Source organism: Ipomoea nil, unplaced genomic scaffold (genome assembly GCF_001879475.1).
Source record: "Ipomoea nil cultivar Tokyo-kokei standard unplaced genomic scaffold, Asagao_1.1 scaffold2694, whole genome shotgun sequence".
Classification (NCBI taxonomy): Eukaryota; Viridiplantae; Streptophyta; class Magnoliopsida; order Solanales; family Convolvulaceae; genus Ipomoea; species Ipomoea nil.
Genome location: NW_017619122.1, coordinates 120,986 through 131,280, shown reverse-complemented (window position 1 = coordinate 131,280; position 10,295 = coordinate 120,986). Strand labels below are relative to the sequence as shown.

At 35.7% G+C, this 10,295-nt stretch overlaps 1 protein-coding gene across 1 annotated transcript; it reads left to right on the top strand.

The window, feature by feature from the left end:
* The first annotated feature begins 7,824 nt into the window (after positions 1–7,824).
* LOC109155191 (alpha carbonic anhydrase 1, chloroplastic-like) lies at positions 7,825–10,016 on the top strand. The gene is made up of 5 exons (XM_019302912.1): positions 7,825–8,163; positions 8,975–9,081; positions 9,187–9,289; positions 9,448–9,633; positions 9,757–10,016. Exons 1-5 carry the CDS (start codon positions 7,864–7,866, stop codon positions 9,886–9,888), a joined length of 828 nt encoding a protein of 275 aa, XP_019158457.1. The 5' UTR covers positions 7,825–7,863; the 3' UTR covers positions 9,889–10,016.
* The last annotated feature ends 279 nt before the right edge of the window (positions 10,017–10,295 follow it).

Sequence of the window (10,295 nt, the reverse complement as noted above, 5' to 3'; positions counted from 1 at the left end):
TCTTCATTTACTCATAAATAAAACCTTTTGAGATAACAAAGGAAAAACAAGAAGACTGCCAAAGATCAGAAACACTAAATTTTGAGATTCAGAATGCTACTAATCAGTTAAAGAAACAAGAGCAATGCAACATTATACCATTAAAGCGGTATGAAGAGCACGAGCAAGGTTTTTAATCATATCATTATCTTTTTCTTTATGATCTGGTGAACCATCACATAAGCCTTCAACTTATGATCTAATTAAGGACTCAAACACCATATTTAAAAGAAAGAATTAATTGACAATTTAATCAAGAGTCATCTACTCGCTCAGGTCAAGAATAGCAAAACCCACCAAAATATATACTGCCATTTTCGCAAAAAGGGAATTTCGAAACCGAGCACATCTCGATCAAAACGAAAACACGCAGTAGCATTTCTCAACAAACACTTTACCCCTAACTTGCACACGGTAACAAACTAATACACACAAACCACTACACGTAGCCGCGGTACCCCCGAACTCCCAACAAATAATAAATAAATTAATAAACACGCAGCGACCCAATACCAGTAGCGCACCAACCTAAATGTAAAAAACAAAACAAAAAAAAAAAACTAGTGCCAATTAGCAACTAAATTTCACCCTAACTTGCACAAGGTAACATACTACTACGCACAAACCACCACACCTAACTACGCAGCCCCAAAAAATCCAAAAAAAAAAAAAAAAAAAAAAAACAATAAACACGCACCGACCCAATACCAGTGGCGCACCAACATAAATGCTTAACCGACAACAAAACCAGCAATAGCAAATACCAACAACACTTAACCTAACCATATGGATGAAACACACAACCACCCTCAAGAAAGCAAGATATAATTATAACAACCATAAATAGGAACATCAGGTAACTGTTCAAACAAAATTCAACCTTGAAGAAACAGTAGAGCATCACAATTTTCAGATCAACTCTACACAGGCACACACAAATAAAGCCTATAGATTTCTGCAAGAAAAACCTAATAAAAGAAATTGGTATTACTAACTTTGTTGTACATGTTTGATCTTGATGCAACCCACCCAAGAACAAATAGCAAAGAATATGGGGACAGGGTGAAGGAGTTGACAGAGAAATAATTCATTTACTCTCTAAATAAATGAACACTGCAAGATATTTTTTGTCCTCAATTCCCTGTCAATATTAAGAGTTTAACAGAGAGAAATAGGAAATAGTTGGACTTGCAGAAAGAAAAGAAAAAACAAACACAAGTTACAGACCCAAAACTTTTCACACACCATCCCACAGAGAGGGAAGTTCAAGATTAGGAAACAACAAGAATTGCCTCAACATATATAATCTTTTCCATGAAAGGAAAAGCATGGAATTTAGATCAGGAAAAAAAAAAAAGCTGACTTACATAATTAAGAACTCATAGATGCATGACCCCAAGAACATAATTTGCAAAAGGAACAACATAATTTAAAACACTAATAAGCAAGATTTATATGCACCTCTCAAGTATTTTTTTGCCAATCTTCCATAACCCTTTGAAGAAAGCTGCAATCAACCCAAAAATAAAACTCATACACGCCGTCCCCCCCCCCCCCCCCCCCCCCCAAAAAAAAAAACTGAAAAAAAAAATGAACACCGTCGAACGAATACAAAAAAAAAAAAATAGTAATTACCAACATAAGAATTGATAAGGGGGGTTCTGATTGTCTCATCTGTTTTCAATATTTGCCTTGGAGTTCATCTGAGAACTATTTAGTAATTCGAAAACCCATTGTCTTTTCACACGCAAGGAACAGAGCTACGCGAATTATTGCCTTCACTTTCTTCGTACGGAAAATTATCAAGAAAATGGGGAAATTGCACTTGCAGAACTAGTAAAAGGATACACACTTGGAAGTCAACATACAAAAGCCACAAGACAAAAATCATAACAATAACAAACAACCACAAAGAAAAAAACCCTTATGTTAAGAAAAACCCCAACACCACCAGAACACCCATATCAAAAAAAAAATAAATAAATAAATCAAACGAAACCCTAACCCAGAAATCGTACACCCCTCACAACCACATCCGCCGCCCCCCAACCCCAAACCCAACCGAATGCACGAACACCACCGCTGTGAAAATACCCCCCCCCCCCCCCCCCCCCCCAAAAAAAAAAAAAAAAAAAAAAAAAAAAAAAAAGAAGAACTACCCAAACGAATAAGACAACAAATGAAATCCCACCCCAAACCCCCTACTGAATCGAACCACAAACTCACTCCCCCCTGGCCACACAAACATAAAAAACAAAACCCACCTAACACTAAGAAGAAATCGGCAAAGGAGAAGAAAATACCTTGAGCAGCACCGGACGAAAAACCCTTCAGATGCTTCGACCGCCTGGACGAAGAGCCGGGCATGGAGAAACAAGAGTTGCAGCGACGAGATGAAGGAATGAAGATTGATTCCAGTGTTCTTCTCTGTCGCGATGCTTCCAAGGAGAGGAGAGTGCGTGACTCCAAATAAACCACACATATAAGGAAACACACTAGTGCAGAATCAATTTTAAACGGAAAGAAAATAAATGCATATCGGAAATTACGACCTTATCCCCAATAGTATATCAGAATGGGTTTAATTACAAGTTACAACATCATCTGAAGCGTTAAAGAATTAAAATCAACGATCAGGGAGTGTGCTCACGGGGTCGGCCGACTAGGGGGTGTGCACCGGATTCAATATATATATATATATATATATATATATATATATATATATATATATATATATATATATATATATATATATATATATATATATATATATATATATATATATATATATATATATGTATATATATATATAGATAGATATATATATATATATATATATATATATTTGTAATTATATATTTTTTATTTTTATTACGTTATGTTAACATATAAAATAATTTTGTTTCTCAAGTTCAAGATTTTAGTTAATATTTTAAAATCATTCTTCCAAAAGGCTCACCCCGACCCGACAGAGCATTTGGGAGGATGTAAATCATGGTGACTCAACTGAACATGGACCACAGAGGCTAGACCGGTGCTCACTGCGCACAAGGAGCCTGTAACACCCCAGATTTTCAAGATATCTAAAACTCACAAAATAAAGGTGAAATCTCATTAAATCCCAAAACATAATACAAGAGTGCGGGGTGCTATGCCACACCTGAGCTAGAGAACTCAGGTGCACAGGCTAACTAACTAATATCCTCAATAATGTAAATGCATAAACATGGCACGTAGGCCGAAAGGGAAACTATCTACTTCTACGTCCCAAGTTCTAGCGCGCTCCAGTGACTTATTCTTCTGTGCCTGAAAGCCAAATATATCTGTTCAGCGAGAGATGCTGGTAACCCACTCCAACGCGTTGAAATACAATACATATATACATATATACATAGGTATACGAAAAGTCATTTCGAAGCATGAAGATATATCCTACGAGACTCTAGTTTTCAAATCAGGGAACCGACTCGACAGATAGGGGTACACACAATCGGTAGTCGTAATCAAGCATAAACAATTCTCACATAGGGAACAGTTATAGATAAGCACAACCTATGATCACAATTAAGCATTACTAGTAAGAGTCCTCTGGTCACGTTTCCATAACAGTCACATCATCAATTCTTCTCATCTCATCACATAGCACACTTTGTTGGCGCCACAGGACCAATCGCATGCCCATACATGAGGGTCAGCGCATATAGCTCTGACACGGCCCCGCAGCACCCTGCCCCGTCTCACATTACGGAGGAGCCGATCGCAACCGACTAATGAACCGCAGTTCTATATAATATTTATATACCTGACCGGTCTTTACCAGCCTGGTTAACAGTTGGGATGGTTCTCAGCCCATTCAACTGCCCGTATAGTGGACCTTTGTCCTATATAATATTTATATACCTGACCGGTCTTTACCAGCCTAGTTAACAGCCAGTATGGTTCTCAGCCCATCCGACTGCCCGTATAGTGGAACTTAGTCCTATATAATATTTATATACCTGACCGGTCTTTACCAGCCTGGTTAACAGCCGGTATGGTTCTCAGCCCATCCGTCTGCCCGTATAGCCGATTGATCTCAACCAATCGGGGTAACATGCACACATAACACATAGCAAGCACATGCAACCCATATTAACACATTGGGAAGGGGGAAAACGTATAACGAAACCTATGCGTGGTCATCCACAACTAGGAATACTCCTAAGGGGTTTATACTTCTTATACCTAGGTCAACGGGATACCAATTCAACTAGCATGCAATATATAAGACTCATACAACGTACGAACGGTACCCGAAATATCAATCTAGACATAGGCACGATAGGAGGGGTCCGTTGGGACGCCACAGGGGTCGGGGGAACATCAAACGGGGAAGCCGGAATCCCGGGTTGGGATACTTTCCAGCGGGTAGCCGGTGGGTGAGGGTTCACCCGCCGGCTGCCCGCCGGCGTTACTGTTCTGGGCAGCGGGTGCCCGGCGGGCAGCTGCCCGCCCGCCGGCTGCCCGCTGCCGGAGCTGCCCTTTTTTGGCCGCGGGTAGGTGGCGAGTCCCCTACCCCCACCTACCCCCCACTGACTCTTTCATCAATAACGCCCCAGAAACCTTTGTGGAACCCGAAGCCATGCTTAGACACTTTCAACGCAATAGACAACAACACGTAGACAATTAACGGATCGAAATCAAGAAACATATGACACATAACCTATCATGCTTTCCTAACATAATCAAACCCCAAAACATGCGAATTCCCACCCACCATATCAAGAACAATACCATACGAATTCCACAATACAACCTAGGGTTCTAATCACTTTTAAATCAACAAGAACGCGATTCATCTTTTAATATCGAGATTCGGTGGGAAAGGCACATAAGCATCAAGAACATCATATAATCATCAAGAACATCAAGAACACCATTTAATCATCAAGAACCTATCAAGATCACCCATGGAATTATAACACCAATTATCAAGATCATTATAACGAATCACCAATTGCACAAGAATATGGGGGAAATCCTAAGAGGGGAAACATAGCTATGAAAATAGGTTTTGTTGAGACATGGGTTACCTCTTAGCCTTAATTAATTCCTCGGCTATGAAGGGTCTTGCTTTCTTGATTTCTTCTAGGGGGATTCTTGGAGCTCTCCCTTCTTCTAGGGGGATTCTGGGTCTTGCTTTCTTCTTCTAGGGGGATTCTGGGTCTTGCTTTCTTGATTTCTTCTAGGGGGATTCTTGGAGCTCTCCCTTCTTCTAGGGGGATGATTTCTTCTAGGGGGATTCTTGGAGCTCTCCCTTCTTCTAGGGGGATTCTTGGAGCTCTCCCTATTTATATATTTAGGAGTCCTAGTTCCTTTATATATTAGGGGGATTCTTGGAGAAGAAGGAGTCCTAGTTCCTTTATATATTTAGGAGTCCTAGTTAGGAACTAATATTATGGGCTTGCTAATTCTATTTCTTTTGGGACTAAGGATTGGGTTTAGGGATAAGGGCCCGTGGACTATGGTGGGCCTTCCTAATTAATTATTGTGATTTAATTCTTTCTTTTGGATAATTGATTAAATGATTTAATTGATCTTAGGGGTCGTAACACGGGGTGTTACAGAGCCCCCCTCTCTTTGAGAAGTTGCTCCCACACTGCCGCTGGTGAGACTCGATCCCTGGTCATTCTTCCAAAGTTTCACCTCTGTGACTAGTTGAGCTGCCTTTAAAATCATGTAATTATATATGATACCGTTATCTTATTTATTATTTTAATTTTTAAATTTATTAAAATATATGAAAATATGTTAATAATATTATAGTGTGGGTATAAAAGATAACCCTAAACCAAACATGATTATATTACATACCCCAATTTTAACATAACATAGGAATCTTATACCCCAATTTTAACCTAACACAAAAATCTTATATTCCTACTAATTTAACATTCCCAGCAATATAATATTTTTAGCAATCTAACATTCCCTAAGTAATCTAACATTCCGTGAACCAAACTGTCGATGGGTATAATTGTTATAAGTCCAAATATTTGGTATTAAATTAAAAAAAAAAAAGAATTACAAAAAAATTGCTTTATTATTTATTTTTTGACCAAGAGTACAGTCAAATCTAAATACCAATATACATTGTACCAACGTAGTCAAAACATTTATTGGTAGGCAGGGGCCGAGCTAACCCTCCCACCCCACCCCATTTTTAGTAAATATAAATGTATATATTATTATAATATGAATAAATTACACTTTTGATCTCTTTCTTTTTAAAAAGAAAAAATAAAAAAATTTATTATATATATATTAAATGAACTTGAAAGTCACACTTTTCATCCCTAAATTATTGGATAATTGTAAAATTCGTCCTTAATTGTTGTGCTCACTATTCGGCCCTAAGCTATAATTGACGTCACAAATTTCATCATTTTAATAACAGGTTGTGGTCACTCTTCGTCTCTAAGTTATAATAACGTTGCAAATTTCGTTCCTAATATTTTGTTAGTAAAGGGACGAAATTTGTAACATCAATTACGGAATATATTTTAGGGACGAAAAGTGAGCGCGACTAATAATTAGAGATGAATTCTGCAATGACCCAACTTAGGGATGAAAAGTACAATTTTTTTTTTTTTTACTATTGTATATATTTTGTGTTATGTGAAAAATTTAAAAGTAATATTTGACAATCTTAACGATCATACTCATATAATTATATATTTCCTATATTATTGCACATAGTATAATTAAAAATAATTATCAATAATAATTGGCACAATCATATATGGTATATATATAACTAATAATTGTCCCGTGTGATGCACGAACTATTATTAGTTTAACAAATTTACCAATTAAATTTTTGACATCCTCTAAATTAGTAAAGAAAGTAATGGTTGTGTAAACAGAAAAACGTACTTGAGTTCTTGTGTTCAAAATTAATTTGATTAAAAATGTAAGTATAACTATACAATGTAATATTTAATATTTTTAAAAGTTTAATTATGCTATTATTATGTTGATTTTAAAGTTTATTGTTACTTGTATTATTATTTGAATTTGATTTTTTTAAAGGAATTTGAATTAGAAATAACTACTTTAATTATATAACTAAAGTATATTAAATAAAACTTGTAAAAAAAATAACATGCGATATTTATCGAAAATCTCCACAAAAACTTATTCATTTGAAAAAGATTATTTATGTAAAAACTATATTATATATATATATATATATATATATATATATATATATATATATATATATATATATATATATATATATGTATATATATATATAATTTCTCCTCTTTATATATGTGGAGTCAAATTAATTATAATAGAGGCTTAAATGGATATACACACAAATTATATTAAATATAAAACTTTACCAATAAATTTGAACACAATAATCTTTTTTCCATACTTTAATATATATAGAGATATAACTATAACAATAAAATATAATTTATAAAATATAAATACACATAATAACTTCAAAAAAATATGTATAAATACATCTATCCACACAATTAATGCATTCATAATTGCTAATCTTGTTTCTATCAAAATGCATTCACACTTTGGAAGGAAAATTTTGTTGCTAGATTTTGATTTTGACAAATATAAAGATAAAGATGATATTGTATGATTGTTATTAATGTCGACTGAGATGATAAATTTCCTCTATAAATTCGGCCCTCAATTCAGACTTTCTGGCTCCGCCCTGTTGGTAGGCGGTATGTTGTCCTATATATACGTGATGAGAAGTGCATTGGAAACATGCAGAATAGAAAGAGGGAATATATATTTAACACAGAAGCTAAGATGTCAACAGAAAAGATAATGGCAATGGTATTTGTGGTTGCAGCTCTATGCATGCTCAATACCATAGCCGCCTATGTAGAGGATGAATACCCGGCGTATTTTAGTTATTCGGGCTCAACGGGCCCTGAGTTCTGGGGAAGTTTAAGCCCGAACTACACAAAGTGCTCTAACGGAAGAGCCCAATCCCCAATCAACATTGTTAACAGAGACGCAGTGCTTAACCGCAGTTTGAGTGCTTTGAATATACAGTTTCGTGATTCCGTTAATGCTACTTTGATTAACTATGGCTTCAAAGTTGAGGTTAAATCCATTCCTTTTTCTATTTTGCTTTTTGAACTGATTGTTTTTTGGGTGACAAGGGAACTGACATTTAGGTGTGTGCTGGGTACGTAAATCCTGTCTTGTGATTTTAATTTAGCCCCAATAAGGTAAATCAGTTTAGGTTGTATATATCTGACCGGCTCAAACTAAAAAAGTCTAAAATCGAACTTGTGACTATAAATCCACTCTTTTCTTTTTCTTTTTTTTGAATTGATTGTCTTTGTTAGGAATAAGTGTTTATCACTATGCCAAAAGTTATAATTAACCAGTAGCTAAAACTCAACTTTATTCACTCACAACATAACGGTTGCTTCCTGACAAATTATTCTGTGAACCCGGGTCTACCTTGCAAGGTGGACTCATGTCAAAAAGTACACAATTTATATACTGAATGTTCACAGTTACTTTTCACCAGCCTTAGCCCAATAATCTTCCTAGTCACCAATTCATGGATTTGGCCCTTTACCCAACAATTCCTTCTTCCAACACCTGATAGTCTTAACTATAGAGTTTTTACTCTTGTTGGGACTCAAACTCCGATAACACTTGTTAGGAAACACACGATTACCACTACACCAAAAGTTATAGCTAATAGTGAAAGCCTAACTTTAATTCCGTATAGACCGTCATCATATTTTTGAAAGGGAAGATATTGTACTTCACCTTTCACTGACTTCTACAGTTCTACCCCACAATCCTCTAACCACCAATTGATGGACTTGCTTTTTTTATCGGCTTCCACCTAACTGTTTTTATTTCTATAATAAGCTGATAAAAGTGAGTGTTGCAGATACTATTTCGTGGGGATGCAGGAGCCTTGGTCTTTGGTGGTAAAACTTATGCCTTAAGTGAAATCCATTGGCATACTCCTTCCGACCACCGAGTTGACGGGATTCAGTAAGTTCTCTAGCTTCCATATAAAATAATAAATGTGTACTGTACTCTCACTCACTCGGTGATGAAATAAGATATAATATATAATATATAATTGTGTGATTGCAGGTTTACTGCTGAGCTTCACATGGTCCACAGCGCTGCTGATAGTAGCAGGGCTGTGGTATCAGTTCTATTGCAAACTGGCCAATCTGATCCCATTGTTACTAAGGTTGGTTTAAATTTTTTAAGAGTATGAATAAATTAAAACTCAATATTTAAGTAGGTGATATGTGACAGATTATGATTACAATTTTAGTCTATATTAATTATTTTTAATGAGATTTGTGTATTAATTATTTAATTATATTGATGTAATTGGAGCTGCAGATACAACAACAACTAAGTCAGTTACCAATGAGGCCACCGAATCAAACCCCACCAAAAATTCCATTGGAAAATATAAATATTCAAGAACTAAGAAATCTAACTACCACCAAGAGATATTACACTTATCCAGGCTCTTTAACCAATCCCCCATGCACGGAAGGTGTTACATGGATAATCATAGGAAAGGTACGAGCTGAGACTAATCATTATTTTTGTTTTATATTTAATTTTTACGTTTTCTTAATTAATTAAATTGATGGGATTTTTATTTTTTTTTCTTTTGTAATGAAAAAAATGGAGTGAGTTCAGATTGGGACAATTTCAAGGGCTCAAGTTGCAGCTCTGAAACGTCCATTGGACAATGGAAGCAAGAACAATGCAAGGCCAGTGCAGCCCCTGAATGGAAGAAAAGTGGAGGTCTACCAAGATATGTTTCCTTAAACCTGGTTCAATTCGAGTATAAATAAATGGAATTGTAAACCCGGTTCGGAGATCAATGTATGGATGGTTGATTCAATAGTATGGACAGCCTTCATTATGAATAAAAATGACTATCAAATTGAATAAAATGACAACTTTCTTATTAAGACCAACTATGCATGCTATGCTAGTGATTGTTGATTTTACCTTGAATAATTATATATTTATATAAATTATTACAAATATTATCTTGGGTTAATCAACGATTTGGTCCCTCAATTATTAGTGAGCTGTTAATGTAGTCCCTCAATTGCTTATTCATCGATTTGATCCCCGAAAACAATTAGTTTTAGTCGAATTAGTCCCTCCAGACGTCGATTTGGTACCCGAAAACAATTACTTTTACTCGATTTAGTCCCTCCAGCCGT